Source organism: Anolis carolinensis, chromosome 4 (assembly GCF_035594765.1).
Source record: "Anolis carolinensis isolate JA03-04 chromosome 4, rAnoCar3.1.pri, whole genome shotgun sequence".
Taxonomy (NCBI): domain Eukaryota; kingdom Metazoa; phylum Chordata; class Lepidosauria; order Squamata; family Dactyloidae; genus Anolis; species Anolis carolinensis.
The window spans coordinates 79,711,537-79,731,509 of record NC_085844.1 but is presented as its reverse complement, the minus strand read 5'-3'; the positions used below and the strand labels follow the sequence as shown (position 1 = coordinate 79,731,509).

The 19,973-nt window shown below is 40.6% G+C and overlaps 1 protein-coding gene across 1 annotated transcript in view; it reads right to left on the bottom strand.

The window, feature by feature from the left end:
* Positions 1–17,376, bottom strand: part of cap2 (cyclase associated actin cytoskeleton regulatory protein 2) — a 53,993-nt gene extending 36,617 nt beyond the window's left edge. Inside the window, exons 1-2 of the mRNA XM_003219757.4 lie at positions 17,145–17,376; positions 4,426–4,547 (exon numbers count right to left, since the gene is read on the bottom strand). Coding sequence (XP_003219805.1) covers positions 4,426–4,546 — 121 coding nt within the window. The 5' untranslated portion in view covers position 4,547; positions 17,145–17,376. The remainder of the gene's footprint in view (positions 1–4,425; positions 4,548–17,144) is intronic.
* Positions 17,377–19,973: the final 2,597 nt, after the last annotated feature.

Genomic DNA, 19,973 nt, shown 5'->3' with positions numbered 1-19,973 from the left:
CATTTTAGTAGTCAATGTTTTTATAGTCAATATTTTCAATACATTGAGACGTTTTGTTGCTAAATTTGTAAATACAGTAATTACTATATAACGTTACCATGTATTGAACTGCTTTTTCTGTTGATTTGTTTATAACATGATGTTTTGGTGCTCAATTTGTAAAATCATAATTTGACGTTTAATAGGCTTTTCCTTAATCCCTCCTTATTATCCAACATTTTTGATTATCCAATGTTCTGTTGGATAAGCGAGATGTTACTGTATCACTGAAATTGGTACAACAGCCTATTATTCCAGATTTGACCTGCAGCATTTTGCTCATGCAAAATTGTAGTACACAGAATAAAAAAGCGACACATTCTTCTTATATCAAATACAATGGAGCAATTTAGATTTATCCTTTCTGAAGTTCAGCTTTCAGTGTTTAAGTCACATGGCGTCTCTTTACAACCCATGTAATAGAAATGTCCTAGATGTTTCTCCTTAAAACACTACTAGTGACCTACATAAATTGCATGCCTGCAGCTTTTCATTCATGTAGTTTGAGGCCCCTTCTACACTGACAGATAATCCAGGTTATCAAAACAGAAAATTCACATTATCTGATTTGAAATTGATTATTTTAGTCTACCATCCTGTGGGAGACTTCTCCCATCCCCCTGCATGGGGAGCTGGAGCTGACAGAGGGAGCTCACCTACTCTCCACAGATTCGAACTGCCAACCTGTCGGTCTGCAGTCCTGCAGGCACAAGGGTTTAACCCATTGCACCACTGTGGGCTCCTTTGCATCCCCTGGGCAACATCCTTGCAGACGGCCAATTCTCTCACACCAGAAGTGACTTGCAGTTTCTCAAGTTGCTCCTGACATGAAAAAAACCTCTTAGTCTACATTGCCATATAATCCAGTTCAAAGAAGATAATGTGGATTTTAAACAGATGTGTAGAACCCTAACCCTTACTTTCTAAGTAGCAACAACACATTTTATGCTTAGCAGCTAGAAATGTGCCAACTTTCAAAAAAATTCCTTTATTGTAGATTGAAGACAAAAGCAGCTAGGACCTAAGATGAAAGGAGAAAGCAGAAGTACAGTAGAGTCTCACTTATCCAAGCTAAACGGGCCGGCAGAAGCTTGGATAAGCGAATATCTTGGATAACAAGGAGGGATTAAGGAAAAGCCTATTAAACATCAAATTAGGTTATGATTTTACAAATTAAGCACCAAAACATCATGTTATACAACAAATTTGACAGAAAAAGTAGTTCAATACGCAGTAATGTTATGTTTTAATTACTGTATTTACAAATTTAGCACCAAAATATCACGATATATTGAAAACATTTACTACAAAAATGGCTTGGATTATCCAGAGGCTTGGATAAGCGAGGCTTGGATTAGTGAGACTCTACTGTATATTTAAATGTCAACTGATGTAAATATGTACCTAAAATGTGAAGGAAAGAAACATCTCCGTACTTCAAACATAACATACAAATGGTGAACCTAGGCCACTTCTACCCTGCCATATAATCCAGAATATTAAATCAGATAATTCACATTATCTGATTTGAACTGGATTATCTGAGTCTACACTGCCATATAATTCAGTTCAAATCAGATAATCTGGATTGTATATGGCAGTGTAGAATGGGCCATAGATGTTCTATTGGTTTTTTCTAAAAGCTGGATCTGAAACTCATACATTTAAGTAAGAGCTAGTGACATTGTTTTAACTGATTGTGTTGCTGATTGCATATATGTATGATCAAGTGAAAAAAGGAATCTACCTGAGACACAAATCAGATGATTCCACAGAATTATTTCATGTATAGGCTTAAAATCTGTGAATACAGCAAAGCCAATTCTTTGTTTATTTCAGTATCTTGTCAAAGTTGGAAGAATGTCAAATTTAAAGTAATAAATCATCAGTACAGTGGTAAGACTAATTAATGTCTTGTATCATTCTCATTTGCAACTTTATATCTAAAGAATTTTTATGAATCAAACAAATGTACACACTTTTTGTATATGGTCCAATGAGTATTTAATGGTAAGGACAAAACCATTTTCATGCTCCTTTTTGCTTTTAGAAGCACATATATTCGGAGTGCACTTACATGACAACCTATGCATTCCACTTTGCACTTTCAGTGTTAACCTCTCTTGATTTATGGCTACATGCTTTACTTTCTGAATAAACAATTTTGTAGTTTAATCACAACTCTAGAAATGGAAGATCCCACTATCAATATTTCAAAAACATTTTAAGAGAATAGTGTGATATAAATGAAAAACTATGGCCCCTTCCATACTGCCTTTACTTCCCAGGATCTTATCCCGGATTATCTGTTCATCCCAAGTTATCTGGCAGTGGGGACTCATATACCCTGTTTCCTCTAAAATAAGACATCCCCAGAAAATAAAGACCCAGTAGAGGTTTTGCTGAATTGCTAAATATAAGGCCTCCCCTGAAAGTAAGATCTAGCAAAGTTTTGTTTGGAAGCATGCCTGCCGAACAGAACACCAGAGCATGCAGGATCGGTAAATGTACGTTCCATAAAGTATTGTACATGGAAATATTGGTAGTATCAAATTCTTGATAGGATTCAGTTTGTCTGGTTATGCTGGTTTGTGATGACAACTACTGTACAGTATCTAATAAATGTTCGGGTTTTTTTGTTCAACAATAAATGTAAGTTCTTCTTCATGGAAAAATAAGACATTCCCTGAAAATAAGACCTAGAGCATCTTTGGGAGCAAAAATTAATATAAGACACTGACTTATTTTCAGGGAAACACGTTTAAAGCAAATAATATGGGATCAGATCCTGGAATACGGGATAGTGTGGAAAGGGCCTATAATGCTGTAGTCAGACCTGTATACCAATGATGCAAAATAAGCTGATTTATATTGTGCAAGACCACAAACACACACGAAGAAATAAGGACATGAAAACACTCTAACCCATGAGAAGGTTAGAGGGGTGGGAGGATAACCATTAATCCTTCCTGGGCTTTTGTGAGACCTTTTAATTTTTCCCCAATGAATACACCCATTGCAAGGGGAGGTCTCCTCTTTACTTTCGATTCTCTTCTACTCTTTTTTTTACTCTTTTTTCCCTTTTTTCTCAGTTTGCTTTTAAAAAATGCTTTATATTTCTCAGAGTTGACTGTAAAAATACAGTATGACAAAATCATAACAAATGCAACAAGGGAAAAATCAAAGCCCACCCAAAAGTAAGTAAACAGAAAAGAACACATCAACTGTTAATAAACTCAGCACATTCTAGTTTACATACAATGTCTGTGCAAAACAAATCTCAACAAGCTGGAAAATCACTATTTACATTGCCAATTTTCTTGGCAAATACTACATGCTCACTTCTGTAACATTTATTTCTTCAGCTAATTTCTGTCTAACCAAACAGATTCGTTATACTAACTAAGGGATGCTTGTTGTATTTGTTGTTGTAATTCTTATTGTTATTGTTGTTGCTGCCATTTTTAATATCAAAATAAAGCTTCTATTATCCTGGATTATGTTTTGGCAATTACAGGTACTAGCTGCATTAATTCATGCTCACATTCACATACGTTTCTTTTAATTAGAAATTATCAGAATAGAAAGGCTTCATCGTCTCCTTTTTTAACAACAGAAAAATCATCTTTGGTCCCTTCCACACTGCTATATAATCCAAATTATCAAATCAGATATTCCACATTATCTGCTTTGAACTGGATTATATGAGTCTACATTGCCAGATAATCCAGTTCAAAGCAGATAATCTGAATTTTATATGTAGAAAGGGCCTGAGTGTGCTATAATGCATCAAAAATGCAATTTTGCACTGTAACTCTATAACGTCATCCCACCTCACCTCAAATCAGAAAAAAATCCCCTTAAAACCCCACAACCACCTCCACAAAGAAGAATTTTAAAACTCTTTGGAAGAGTTCTAGTGCAGAATCAACAAATTGCTACAACCAGCTTCATCCACCCTTTGAATGAAATGAATGGACACAGGGGTGACAACAATTAGCAAAACCAAAGGAGCTGTATTACAAGAACTGACACTCCTCAGGCCCACCTGTAAACCCAATAATTTCCAATAGTAATACTGAAAGTTCAATAGAAACATGAAACACTGGCAACATATCTAGCAGACTAAAAATATCTAGTCTGTAGCAAAGATTTATCCATTACATTGTGGTTAAAATGAAAGCTGTTGCTGAGCATTTCCTACATGAGCCCACCAAAAATTATTTATTGCTAAGTTAAGAGAAGGCTGGAGGCAGCTAGACATCATTTGGTTTCTTTCAGCTCAAGTGCTGTACCACATGACATCTAGTTGTTCAGTTCTCTATGTACCAATGAGGAAAAAACTTCGTTTTTTTTTGGGGGGGGGGGGGGGAGAGAGAATCCTACCTCCATTGACTCCATTAACGGCTCCATATTCCATGCCAGTGCCTTGGTGTGAATGTGACAACAATGATTCCAGCCTAATTACAGCATTTTCCAACCTTGCCATCAAAGCCATCTCTGCCATTCTGAAAAAGAAACAAAGGCACCAGTAATATGATCTCTTCCATTTCAAGTGTGGATTTCACCCGAACTTTTGAACTCTCTTATCTAGATTAATACTTTCTCAATTTGACAAATTAATTATTTGTTATTAATTCTCTAATATTTTTGACTTTTGAAATCATGGTTACAAAACATCTTAAATTTATTTCACAGATTTCACACTGTTCACTTAAGGCTGTGAACATTTCATACTGCTAAGTCAGTGGTTCCCAACCTTTTTTTGACCAGGGACCACTTGACCAGGGACCACTTTGACCACTCTCCAACATTAGTACCAAAAGGGTTACAAATTATATTTGGTCAACTTTAGATTTGGTTTGGTTACTTGGGGTGCTGGTTCAGAAAATTGCATTGGATAGGCTAAATCAGCTCGTTTCTGATACAGAATATATGCCATCCAGTAGTCTCCATCTGCTCACCCACAGAAAACTATATTTAATAATTTAAAACTGATGTGGTTTATCCAGCACAATTTTCTGAATCAGCACCCCAAATAACCCCAGGAAGGGGCCTAAAAATGAATACACCGAGGGGCCTCTGCTTCCAGGCTCCACATGGAATAGCTTGGCTCAGTGGGAGGGAAGGGGAGGAGAAGCAGCAGTCAGGAGGCTTGTTGTTGCGCCTTTCGTGGATAGTCAGCCTCTCCCCACCCAACATCCCCATTGCTCTAGCACTATAAGAGGGTTTCGCGAGACTAGTCACTCTCGTTACAACGGTGTAGTAACAGTGAGGTCACAGACCCTATTTTAGCTCTTGCAGACCACTGGTGGTCCACGGACCACAGGCTGGGAACCACTGTGTTAAGTAAAACTGTAAACCCTTACGAATTTAGAATCTGAAATTAGAATTCTGTTAATTTGTTTAAAGTCTCATCTATAAACTGGTATGGGGACAGTGAATGCTTCAGCCAGCAATTCTAACCAAATCCTAAACCCGCTTAAATACAGTTGGGACTTAGTTATGACAAAACAGACATAGGTTTGTACTTAATGACACATGATTTAAAATTTGTTATTTTGACTTCTTTTATGTCTTTTTTTAATTTCAAATTTAGAACTGCTTTTTTCATGCAAAGATATGTCACAACGTAAATTAATTTGGCAATTTTGGAGCCATGAGAAGGAAACTTGTCCCACAATTTTTGTTTTAGCTAGTTGTTGCTGGGTTTTTATTTTGTTTAATGGTAAATAAAATTAGCATTATTCAACTTCATGTCAAAAGACATACTTTAGCAGTTTAAGAACATGATCCCCATATTCATGGAATCCATAAAAATTGTATCACTTATTCAGTTTCATTTATTCACTGAGAGCTTCCTATACAAACCACACCCTCTTCATGGCTCTTCCACCACTGCTCCCATTGAAAATAATAGGTTTCACTATTATTTGAGATTCACATACTCATATGAAGTCCAGGATAGTCCCAACATTGGCCAGGACTTAATGCGTTATGTTGTTCTCCTGCTGATCTCTTGGTGGAAGACCATTGGGGAAACACTTTTTTCTAACTTGAAATAATCCACTAGTGACTTCATTTCATACTAATGTGCTGCTGCTACTATTTCTGGTATGAAAGTCTCACTGTGATTCATGGCAATTTTACATGATCATGTCATGCTCTATGAGTTTGTTGTGCACCTGACTTCAAAGTCTTTTATTTGCGTCCCTCTCCAGGGCAACTACAGTCTATTTCTAGTAGTCAAGTAAGGGCCCCTCCACACTGCCATATAACCCAGAATATCAAGGCAGATAATTCACAATATCTACTTTGAACTGAGTTATCTGAGTCCACACTGACATATAATCCAGTTCAATGTAGATTTTATACAGCTGTGTGGAAGGGCCTTAGAAGGAGGTTGTAAATTTTTTGTTCCCTCCTTAATCTTCCTGTTTATACTTTTCTCTTCATGCTTTTTTAAATTAAAAAATTAACTGGTGGATGAATCCCCTGAAAGGGTCTGAGAGAATGGACTCTTTCAAATCTTAAAAATTGGTCTGGTACATATGGGGAGGTAACAGCCCTTTAGATATTACTTAAATGCATGAAGCCATGGAAGTTTAGACACCTACCTCCTTGTTCAACCAAAATTCTGTTTGGTAGTTTATCATGTTCCTCATAAACAATAGTGATTGATGCTACATAGTATTACTATAAAATATACACTTTCTCTCCCAAAAATCTTTACACTAGCTTTCAAAGGTATATAACCCAGAATACCCAAGATAGTACTATAGCAGAAATGAGGGCTGAATTGACAGAAAAATGATCTGCCTAGTTGATGCATTCTGAGGTAGGATTCTAGATTTAGCTGTTCACATCCTTGGTCCATTAAATCACCTGCTGATATCTAGAACCATTCCTTTATTTCTGGAATAAACTAAATGCTATTTCATGGCATACTTTCACTGCATACACACTAAAATATAAAGAATTACTGTTAAACTGTTGAGCATGTTGGCCAGACATATAAGAGAAGATAGTTCCAAGAACAGTGTGTAAGAATTTGGTGAGCACTGAAATCTTAAGTAACTCCTTTGGAAATGATGGGTGAAAGATTAAGGGATCAGAAAGCGGGGTGACCCAGGCATCAACCAATTGAAAGATTCAATAACTCTTCTTAATCATCATGTTCAAGTGGTATCTCAGTGTTTTCTTTTGTTTTTGTTTATGCTGCTGGTTTAAATCAGTGATAGGAAACCCCTGTCAGTCTGAGATTGAATCTACCCTGCCATATAATCCATGTTATCAAAGCAGATGATCCAGATTACCTGCTTTGAACTGGATTATATGAGTCTAAACTGCTATACAATTCAGTTCAAAGCAGATAATCTGGATTTTATATGGCAGTGTAGATGGGACCTGAAGCTGGATATAAACTGCCATATAATACAGATTATCAAAGCAAATAATTCACATTATCTCTTTCGAATCAGATTATATGAGGCCCCATCTGTACGCACCACTTCTACGCACTAGTAGGACTCCAGTAGTATCCTAATGTTGGCCAGGAAAGTTGTTTTACATTTTAAGGGCTTGTTTTGGGGGGTCTGGGGGAAAGCCGTGCGCCATCTCACACCTTTTGAGTTCCAGGAGCCCAGAAGGTTTGAGATGGCTACCTGGGGGGTCAATCCCACAGGCCCCATACCCCATTAGACCCAGGCCTTTCAGGAAGGCCTGGATCTAATGGGGCATCTAATTAATTTGGGGCAAAGTAGGGTTTACCTGCTTTGTCCAGAATTCACTTTTACTTCAGGCGTCGTTTGGACACCTCAGGTAAAAGTGCAACAGGCCCTGAATTTTTGAGCCTGTTTGGAAGGGCTCTCAGTCTACTCTGCCATACAGCCCAGCTCAAAGAAGATAATCTGGATTTTATATGGTAGTGTAGATGGAAAATGAAGCTGTATCTACACTTTCATACAATCCAGATTATCAAAATAGATAATCCACATTATCTCCTTTGAATTGGATTATATGAGGTCCCACCTGCACTGCTCAGGCCTCTTATAATCCAGATTATCAAATCACATAATCCATATTACCTGCTTTGAACTGACAGTGTAGACTCATATAATCAAGTTCAAAGCAGATAATGTGGATTTTATATGGAAGTGTACATGGGGCATGACAGGGAAATTCAAGTTCAGGTAAGTTCATGTGGGTTGCATTTCAAGAGCAAAAAAAATGTAGCACAGTGGGGCCAAAAATATACAGGTTCTTCCTGCTGATATACAAGCCTAGAAGAGCCATTCTAACCTTTTAGAATGCGGGAACTTCCCAACAATAGCATCAGAGTTACAGATTCAAGTAGGCCAGATCAACTCAAAGGATTTAGGTTCCCCACTATTGGTTTAAGTCAAATATGGAGAAAGAAATGAGCTTTAGGTGAAGAGTAAGGGCCACCAATACTCAATTCTATCAAGTAGTGCACTAAATTAAATCCCATTTCAATATGTTCTTAAACTCAGCAGCATAAACAAAAATATAATTCTCAGGAATTTTTGGAATCTTATATGGCTTCTCTAGGTTGCACTAATTACCAATAACACCAACCAAACAAGACCGATAGGTCTGTCATAAGAAGACAGATCTATTACCAATGTTTTGAGGTGACAAATGCTCTTTTTCCCCTACTAATTCTGCCAGGTTACTGAACTAACAGCCTCTGAAAGGAAATCCCCACGATGCATGGCACATATGTGCAGTGACTAATATTCAAGGCAAAAAATGGTGTAGTTTGCAAATAATGGGCTCTCCACTGTAGAATACCAATCTAATATGAAATAATAGTAATAATAAGAAATGTACCGGTACATTTTTGACACTTAAATGTATTGTCTTTTAACACAGTGGCAGCCAGGATGTCAGTCTTTGTATAAATGACTGACAAAGTTCCCAAAGCAACCAGATTTTCTAGTCTGTCCTTCAGATCTTTAATACTGCTTTTGCACATATGCTGATCTTTTGCCTCTATCTTTGAAACCAGTGAAGTGTAACATTTTAAGTATCTCCCCACCAATGGCCATGCAGAGCTAAGAAGTATCCTCTTTCCTATGTATTATCACAAGTCTTTTAGTGTGATTAAACATTCTGATGTGCACACAGTCCGTTTGATGATATGTCATAAATCCAATTACTGGAAAGAAGCAACAACCACGTTGAACTCATATGAAAGAACCTACAGAAGTACATTTTATATAAACAGGTAAGGTTTGGTGATTGATGCAAAGAAAATGATTAAAAAATCTGTGATTGTCATCCATTCCTTGAACAATATTAATAATATAATTATTTTTAAAAATTCCACCAGTTAACTGTAAACACACATCACATATAGAAAAGCAAGACTAATGATCTGACCAGGCTAATCTGCTCCAAATGTCCAATATATATGACAGAAAATTGTATAATAATAAATAATATTGCCTATAAAGTGATTGAAACACTCTTCCTATATAAATTCACCAATTAATGACATTTGTTTCTTGCATTATTTTTGGAATTATCATAGAACAATTTAACTCTATCTTGTCACAGTCCATTGACAACTTTATATTGCTGACTTCATTCTGAAAAAGGAAGCAATACTTCAAAATATGAAAGGAATAGCACACAATAATGCAATTCAAGGAACTGGATATACTCAGGTACAAGATGACCTCATGTATAAGTTGAGGGCAGGTTTGCGAGTTGAAACTATAGATTTGTATATGTTCCATGGATAGGTTGAGGGTCATTCCACTGAGAGGGGAAAGCACCAATGCCAGCTCAGTGGCCCAGCTACCCCTGGTCACAACCAAGATTTCACCATTCAGAATGGCCAGAAGCGATACCATAGTGGTGAAAGTACATGGGTCAGTGTTTCTTTTATGTTCTTCTGGGACAGGCTGAGCTTTTGCCTTTCATCATTCTACTGATAAGGGGATAGTTACTTCTTTGATAAGGTACATTACTTACTTTGACCCATGGATAAACCAACCCAAGTTTTTTGAGTTCATTTTGTTACCAAAATTTCTAGACTTATACATTAGTACAGTAGAGTCTCACTTATCCAAGCTTCACTTATCCAGTGTTCTGTAATATCTAACGCAGTCTGCCTTTTAGTAGTCATAGTTTTTGTAGTCAATGTTGCAATGTTTTGGTGCTAAATTCGTAAACACAGTAATTACTACATAACATTACTGTGTATTGAACTGCTTTTTCTGTCAATTTCTTGTAAAACATTAAAAATATGTTTAATAGGCTTTTTTCTTAATCCCTCCTTATTAGCCAAGATTTTTGCTTATCCAATGTTCTGCCGGTCCGTTTATGTTGGATAAATGAGACTCTACTGTATATATCAGTGGTTTCTCAACCTGTGGGTACCCAGATGTTTTGGCCTTCAACTCCCAGAAATCCTAACAGCTGGTAAATTGGCTGGGATTTCGGGGGTTGTAGGCCAAAACACCTGAGGACCCACAAGTTGAGAAACACTGGTATATATGTTACCTTTCATTTCCAGTGACATCACAGAGGGCCACTTCACCTATCAATAGCCATTCTTTATTTAGCAACAGCAAACCCTTCATCTAGCAACAGTCAATCCAGTGACATGACACAAGGCCACTTCATCTAGTAACATCTTTGTGGTACAGACACGCACACATACATACATACTTCCAAGTTTTATATACATAGATAACTTTGTGTCTCTAAATACAAAGAATCTAAAATATTCCATTCAAAAAATGCAAAAATTTCCACTTTTTCTTTCTCTTTGCTTGAAATTAAGAAACAGCAACATTTTGCCCTATGTGAGGTAAATACTAATGACAAATGTGATGTTTAGATCTCAAATTAAGCTGTGGGTGTGTACAGAAGTGACATTTAATATGATTGCCTTCAGATAACAAATTGTGTACATAAGCAAATAAATCATAAATGCTTTCCCAATGGCTATGAAATGAATCATATTTAAACCGGGCGCATAGAGCTTCTTGCTTTCCAGAGCTCTGCCCTACTCCAGTCTATACAGCCTTTCAAATTTAGAATGCTGAAACAGAATATGGGACAAAAATGCCCTTTGCACCCTCCTCTCAGTTCTCCAGCTACCATGTTTTCCTGCTGACTCACAACAACAGAAAACAGTCCAATGTAAGGGCTCTATAAATCATAATCTTTCTAATGATCGCAATTTGAAATTCTCCCATCAGTAATAGCCCTCACACTTCTGAGTCCTACTCAGATGAAACTATTCCATCACTAACATTTATGATGATGAACGTATGAGGATATAACACTTTTAGCACTGTTATCTTTCTAATATGCTTCATTATAGAAATCTTGATTTGGAGGAGTGGAAAATTGACAATCTTCCAGTTGGCTTCCCAAATGTATGAAGTAGTGTTTGGTCCCTAGTGTATCTTCTTTCATAGCAGCATGAACCACAGTCTCCAATAAATGTCTCAACCAACTAATGCATTAGCCCTACCATAGTAGTAAATAATGCACAACTCCTTTTCATTTTTATTTAATTAAGAGGACATATTTAATTCATGTGCAAACACCGACAACACACTCCCTACCTCTGAACAGCATTCAGAAGAAAGAGGTGATTGAACAACAGAAAAATTTAGATGACCATGGAGCATTTGACTGTAGCCACTTGAGTTCATATTTTATGTTATTATTTCTATAGGGAAAAAGGACACACAAAATTAAAAAATCCTTTGAATTTAGGACATTTATGATAAAAATAATAATATGTATTCATTCTACAGTGTAGATGAAGCTTCAGTTGTTTTAATATATACAGTTAGGCTGCAATCCCTGCACATGTTTATTTGGGAATAAGTCTCATGGAAGCAGCGGGTCTGTTTCTGAGTAAACATATTTCCCTCAATTTTTCAGTACCTGAGGGTTCACATGTTTTTATTATGCACTCATGATGCCGTAGTCTAAAGTTTTCTCCAAACAATGCCACTTATGCCATTCATTGTTGAAGCATCACTGAACAGAAATCCATCAAAGCACATACAGCCAGGTGTCAGGGTCTCTCAAAGTGCGCAGACCACAGATCGAGCCACTCCACTGAGAAGGCTGTCATCCTTCATCAAACCGGGCACCTAAAAAGCAAAACCCTAATGACAGCTCCAGCGACCAAGAAAGGGGGAAACATTTCCTTTGCTTTTTGCTACAATGTGCAGGTATCCTCACTGAGGGAGTGGGTGGCTGGGCAGCTTTGTTACACAGAGATTACTTCAATATGAAGTGGTGGGCATCAATATTTAGTATCCTCAAGGAACTAGTTAATACACACACACACACACATTTTATCTCAAATTAAAGAAAGACCCTTTGGGTTGCCTCTTTTTATCCACCAGAATGCATATCCTCGCAATAGAGTCTGTGGATTTTGCACTTACTGAGCTTTCACTTGGTCAACAGAAACAGTTGGGTTGCTGTGAGTTTGGCCATGTTCAAGAAGCATGTTTTCCTGACATTTCACCTGCATCTATGGCAGGCATCCTCAGAGGTTGTGAGGTATGTTGAAAACTTGACAAGTAGGGTTTATATTTCTGTGGAATGTTCAGGGACAAGAAAGAGCTCTAGTCTTGTTGGAAGTAGGTGTGAATGTTGCGACTGGCCACCTTGATTAGCATTGAATAGCCTTGCTGCTTCAAGGTCTAGCTGCTTACTGCCTGGGGGGAATCCTTTGTTGGGAGGTGTTAGCAGGCCCTGATTGATTCATGTCTGAAATTCCTGTTTTCTGCGTGCTGTGCTTCATTTAGTGTCCTGATTTTAGAGGTTTTTTTTAATACTGGTAGCCAAATTGTGTTAATTTGTTCAATTTTGCTCCTTTCTGTTGCAATGGTCCACATGCTTGTGGATTTCAATGGCTTCTCTGTGTAGTCTGACATGGTGGTTGTTCGAGTGGTCCAGCATTTCTGTGTTCTCAAATAATATGCAGGTTGGCTATGGCTGACTTCTCTGACTGAATTTGTCTGTCTTTCATGTTCCTTGATTCGTGTTTGGGCGATGTGTTTGGACACAGCTCCATGTCTTTGCTCCTATTCCATGGTTTCTTTGGCAGGGCTTGAATTAGATGAACCAGAGGGTGACACTGCAGTTTCCAGAGTTTCCACTTGAAATCCAAGTCAAATCCCCACCCACGCCCACCAGCTGTGGGTAGACCAACTTGGTCGCTTCCATTATGTCAGCTATTGCTGCTGTTGCAATGTAAATTGCTAGAAAGATAGGTAATAATAGTGTGAATAATCAACATTTGGTTGAGATAGCGCTTGTAGTTCTGGAGGGATGCTCATTTTTGCTTCTGATGGACTTAGCACGGAGATTTGGTTAACCAATTAAAATTTGTGAGTAAACCAGTTTTTTTTTACCTGAAATTTTTCGGGGGTGGTTTGTGTTGGGATTCAACCCCACACGGCCCAAGTATCAAGTCTTCAATGAGGAACAGTTTAGTTATCTTAGTATAGGCTAAGGGTTTCTCTTCCCGCATGTCTCCTGTATGGCAGTTGCAAATGTACCTATTTCTTCTAACCTTTCTGCTTCTGCTCTTATTCTGATTGGTTGTGTAAAACGGTTACTGTTCTACTGCAAGCCTTTTTTGAATTTGACTTGTTTTCTTGCATTTTAGTATGGAGAGTATGAGCTGTGTGCTTTGAGATCTGTGTGTGTGTGTGTGCCAGAGAGATGCAGTGATTGATGATTTTTCCCTCTCTTGAAACCTTAGAAGAGATGGGTGTTAAAGCAGCACAGACACAGTTCTTGATTATTAGGAAATGCACTTATTCTTTATTATTGTAAATAAACTTTTTGTTATTTGTAGGATTGGACTCTATATCTTTGCCTGCCTAAGCTCTGAATTCCCTGAAGCCACATCACACAGTATCTCATGCTGTTGTCTAATGAGCCAAATGTTCAACTTTGGATGTGCTGCTATATTTCAGGGTAGTTTTCCCTAATAGTTTGAACCTCTAAACTGCCCCTTTGGCTATGGTCATGTGAGATAATTTCATGAGATTTTGAAACAAGATTGCGCAAGCTGGTCTAAAAGACGAAATTCGTTTGTGTCTCTGATCCTGGAGGCAATTCCATCTGCAATATTGAGGAATAATGGTAGAAATCGTTATACACCAGGCATGGGCCAACTTGGGCCCTCCATGTATTTTGGACTTCAACTCCCACCATTCCTAACAGCCTCAGGCCCCTTCCAGCAAAACCAGGGGTCTAGTTTATTGCTTCTCAGCTTCTTGACTTTCATAACATGTTTTCAGGGACTATTCTGTTTCTTATTACAGACATAATCAGGAGAACATATTAATTTTCTGTCATTTCCCCTGTCGTTATTAGAATCCTTGGTAACTGAATAAGAAATTAAACTTTTTCATATACATTATATTATGCAACTACTCTATAGCATTAATCTTTTAAATATTCACTATTTTAGTTGTCTGGCAATTTTATCCCCTTTGCAAATTTTCTGGGATGATAGAAATGAAGCCTAAATATAATTAGGTAAAGGTAAAAGTTTCCCCCTGACATTAAGTCTAGTCATGTCCGACTCTGGGGGTTGGTGCTCATCTCCATTTCTAAGCCGAAGAGCCGGCGTTGTCTGTAGACACCTTCAAGGTCATATGGCCGGCATGACTGCATGGAGTGCTGTTACCTTCCCGCCAAAATGGTACCTATTGATCTACTCACATTTGCATGTTTTTGAACTGCTAGGTTGCCAGAAGCTGGAGCTAACAGCGGGAGCTCACCCCACTCTCCGGATTTGAATCGCTGACCTTTCGGTCAGCAAGTTCAGCAGCTCAGCGGTTCAACCCGCTGCACCACCTATAACTAGGCCCATCAAATTGCAGGCAACTGACAAGGTCAACACAGTATGTTGATATCACCTGCTACAGAAGAGGAAATCTATACACAGAAACAAATGTCAAATGGTACCTATGTTGAATCTGGAGACTACCATGACACAGAAGGGGGAGAGGGGAATTGCCATCTCATGTACCCAGATCACCAAAGCGCAGGAAATATGGGATAACAGTGGAGACAGTTGTGATTGGTTGCACTTCCCATAGGCCCAAAGTTGGTGGATAATTTGAATTTGGGGCCAGAATTCAGACTTTCCCCTGACATTGCCATGTTACGATGGCCTTGCCCCGCATTGCTCTGGATCAGATCCATGGGGTATTTTGCTGCTGTGGTCTTGTAAGGTAATTTCATGAGATTTTGGAACAAGATGGTGCAAGCTGGTCTAAAAGAGGAAATTTATTTACGTCTCAGACGACATTGGCCCTTGCGCTTTGCTACCCTGCTGGTGAATATGCATGCCCAGTGTGGAATACATCTCACCACATTAAAACAATGGATGTGGCTCTTAATAAGACATGCCACATTATCACAGGATGTCTACGCCCCACACCACTGGAGAAATTATACTGTTCAGCCAGCATTGCAGCACATGACATCTGCTGGAAAGTAGCAGCCAGCAATGAAAGGTCCAAGGCATTGACATCTCCGGCCCACCCTCTGTCCGGGTATCAGCCAGCACGCCAACGCCTTAAATGAAGAAATAGTTTTCTAGGTTCTACAGAGATTATCCCAGAAACCCCTCAGCAAGTGAGAGTCCAAAAGTGGCAGTCTAAAATCAGTGGCTGACGCCAGATAAGAGACTCTCTCCTGGACACACAGAAGACTGGGCAACTTGGAAGGCACTGAACAGACTGCACTCTGGCACCACGAGGTGCAGAGCCAACCTTAAGAAATGGGGTTACAAAGTGGGGTCCACAGCATGCGAGTGTGGAGAAGAGCAAACCACAGACCACCTACTACAATGCAGTCTGAGTCCTGCCACATACACCATGGAGGACCTTCTTACATCAACACCAGAGGCACTCCCAAGTGGTCAAAGGACATTTAGCATAATGCCAAGATTTTTTTTTTAAAAAAACCTTTCAAATACATTACAACTTGTACCTTTGGTCCGCTTCTGACATGATAAATAAAAAAAATTGTGTCTCGGAGCCTGGAGGCAATTCAAATTGCAATATTGAAGGATAATGGTAGAAATCGGTATACAGTGTTCCCTCACTACTTCGCGGTTCACTTTTCGCGGATTCGCTGTTTCGCGGTTTTTCAATAAACTCTAAAAGACTATTATAAATCATAAAAATTACAATTCACAGCCTAAGGTAGGGAGGAAGAAGCCAAAGGGAGAGAAAAGGGGCCCAAGCAGCAATGGGGGGAGAAGGAGGCGATTGATCAACACACAATTGGCTGATAGAGACTTAAAATAGTGTATAACTACTAAAATAACGTATAAATATTAAAATAAATATAGTGTCCCTACTTTGCAGATTTTCACTTATTGCGGGTGGTCCTGGAACCTAACCCTAGCAATAAGTGTGGGAACACTGTACACCAGGCATGGGCCAACTTGGGCCCTTACAGGTGTTTTGGACTTCAACTCCCACCATTCCTGAGGGGGGAAAGGAAAGGGCCTGAGGCTGTCAGGAATGGTGGGAGTTGAAGTCCAAAACATCTGGAGGGCCCAAGTTGGCCCAGGCCTGGTCTACATACTGAGTTGGGAGAAAGCAAAGGCGAGCTGGGTGCCTCCAATGCGGCCAGTGTGGGATGCCCGGATGAAGGGATGCTCAGCCTGCCTCCAGTGTGTCAAAGGCAGCTGAGGCGTTTGCCCAACGACGACGCCTACTTGGCAGCCCCTATATAGGCCCTCCTGAGGGGCGAGAGTGGAAAGACCCTGAGGCTTTCTCCTCCTGGTTGGAAGCAGGAGAGGAAGCCTCTCCTGAGGAAGAAATGAGGCGGGAAAGCAGCCATGACAATGCAGCCCAAGCAAACCCCTCACACACTCACACACATAAACGCACGCTTTGCTCTGCGCCTGAATCCTCTCCACAGTGAAGGCCTTTCCCGCCTCCCACGCCTCCCTCTTTCTGCCCACGCTTCCCCAGCCCTTCTTGCGGGGGAACACGGCCTCCCTTTTGCCCCTCACACACATCCCACCCCTCCTCCTCCCAAGGCTGCCCTTGTCTTACCTGCCGTGGAAGAGCTTCTTTCTCTCTCCTCGCAAATCCCTTCTTCGCCGCCTCCTCCTCCTCCTCCTCCTCCTCTTCAGCCTGAGCTGGTGTCACTCCCCAAAAGCCAAGCAAGGAAGGCAAAGGCAGACACCCCCCCCCTTCCCACACCCTGCAGTTTCCGGCAGCACCAAATAAAGCCCCAAAGATGACAGAGAGAGAGGGAGAGGCTGGAGGAGATGGAGAAGGAGAGCGCCAAAAGGGGGTGGAGTGTGCACAGGCAGAGCAATAAGGCGGGGAGAGAAATGGGGCTTCACTCTCCCTCAGGGAACACTACCTGAAGGAATATGTCGGGTTGGGGGGGTTGGTTGGGAGGAAGCCTCTGTGAAAAGGACAGAGAGAGAGAGCCCTATCAAGGCAGGAAATCCCACAATATCTGCTTTGAACTGCAATATATAGCAGTGTGGACTCAGGGCCTTTCCACACAGCCCTATATCCCAGAATATCAAGGCAGGATGTTATGATTGAGCCTCATGGCTCTGTTACTGACAGACGTGGGCGTAAGACTCCTCGGGAGTCAGATACTCTCGAGGAGCGAGAGAGAAAAAGACTGCGAGACATATTTGCAGCACCATCTGACGAAGAATCTTTCGAAGGGTTTACGGAGAGAATGGAGGAGGGGCTGGTTAGCTCAGAGGAGGATGAGATGGATTGGACTCGGGTAAGGGAGGAATTGGGTGCCACTGGCCATGATGGGACAGAAGATGAATGGGGACCTTCAGGATTAGACCCATGGCTTAGCTGGAGGGATGGGACGGGATCCACAGCTGGAGATGCTGTTGGGCGTAGTCAGAGGTGTTCCAGCTCTGACGAGGAAAGTGATGAGGAAACGCCCGGGTTAAGGAGGACAGCTGACAGTGATGAAGATTTGTAACTGGCATAAAATGGGGCTTGGGAGCAATTGCAAATTGCGTCGGGCAAGGTAATCTGGGCAAACGCTTGGGATCCGTGTGTGTGTGGGACGCTTCCCTGAAGACTTGTGTGCTTTCCTGTGCTGAGACGTAAGTTGATTGGAATCCAAGGTCAGACGGCGGGAGGGATTGTGTGGGCATTTGTTTGTGCAAACCTGTGCTTACTCTTATTAGCTTGACCTTCCGTCGTCTTTCTGACGGACGCCATCTCCTGCTTTGAGAACCCGGACTGAACTGACCACGGCTTGTCTTCCCCCCTTCTTGGACTTGGAAAAACTACAAACGTCTGCTTCTGGCTTTGATCTACGGAACGGAACTGGTCTACTCTACTTCTGCAATCCTTGGCTGAATTGCTCGTGTTGGAGATCCTGTCTACTGTGTGTGTGTGGGAGCGACGCAAGTTACTCTAAGCACAGTGCTGGCAGCAGAGAGGAATCTGCTGCCAATTAGTTGCATTCTTTGTATCTTTTGTTCCTTGGCTTTTGTTCTGTTAATACCTAGGCTGAAGCAAGCAGTTTGTTTTTACCCGGATTAAACTCCGGTTTAATCCGGTTTATCTTTTGAACATTTACTTTTGTCCCTTTTTGCTACTAAAGGCAAAAACTGCCTGGCCCTTGTGTTTTTACGGGCATTTTTGAGTTCTGTAATCTAATAAACTCTGTTACTTTGAATCTTGTGGCGTTCTGTCTTTGACAGATTGCCCGACGCCCATAAAAAGTTTATTGCAGCAATAAACCCGTCAGGAAGACGATGGATGAGTTAAGAGCCAAAGTAGACCAATTGCAAACGGCCTTTACCGTAAGCCAAACAGCTTTTGCTGTGAAAGGACATGTTTTGACTCCTGAACGCTTTGACGGAACCAGGTGCAAGTTGCCAACCTTTTTGGCACAAGTGGAGCTTTATTTTTCACAGCTCAGTGTTCATGCTTTTCCTACTGACACTAGTAAGGTGGCTTTTATTTTGAGTTTGTTGACCGGTCCCGCAGGACAATGGGCCACTAATTTAATTTTGGGAAATGACCCAGTCAAGGACAATTTGAATAATTTCAAAAAGTTGTTAACTGATACTTTTGGGGATCCTCTCCGCACGGAGAACGCTGGGTGGGCTCTGTATCGGTTGAAACAGGGAAAGGGGACTGTTTTGGATTACTTAAATAAGTTTAACCTGTATCGCCACCAGCTGGATTGGGGGGAAAATGCATTCATGCTTTTATTTACTGCCGGGTTAAGTGATATGCTCCAGGATGAATTAGCACGCTTGGAGCCGGCTGAAAGCTGGGACGCCTTAGTAGCTAAGGTGCTGCGTTTAGACGCAAGGTTCGAGGCTCGTAAACACTCAAAAGCAATGTGTGCGCCACCCATGCATGTAACCAGGGCACCTGTGGTGATGGGGGAAGAGCCCATGGAGCTTGGGGTCTTTAAAAAACTGTCTACAGAGGAAAAGAGCCGTAGGAGGCAGCTGGGCTTGTGTTTGTACTGTGGGAATGCTGGGCATTTTGCCAAAAATTGTAATGTGAAACCTTCCCAGCTTTCGGGAAAAGGCCAGCCCTAGTGCGACGTGAGTCCAACGCACTAGGGCTCCTCAAGCAGTCAACTGAGGGGAGGAAGCATGTTTTCGTACCCATTACATTATCTGTTGGGGGAAGGGAACTTGTTTCTACTCTGGCACTGCTGGACTCAGGAGCTACGGTCTCCTATATAGATATTGAGTTTGCTAAGAAGCATGGCATTCCTAGAGTGCGCAAGGCATGCGACGTGTGGGTGGAGGGAGCAGATGGGAGACTGCTGGAGACTGGGGTGGTTAACCAGGAAACCTCAGCAGTAACGTGGGAGGTGCAGGGAGTAACGGGAACGTTTGTGTGGGATATTACGAGCTTGCC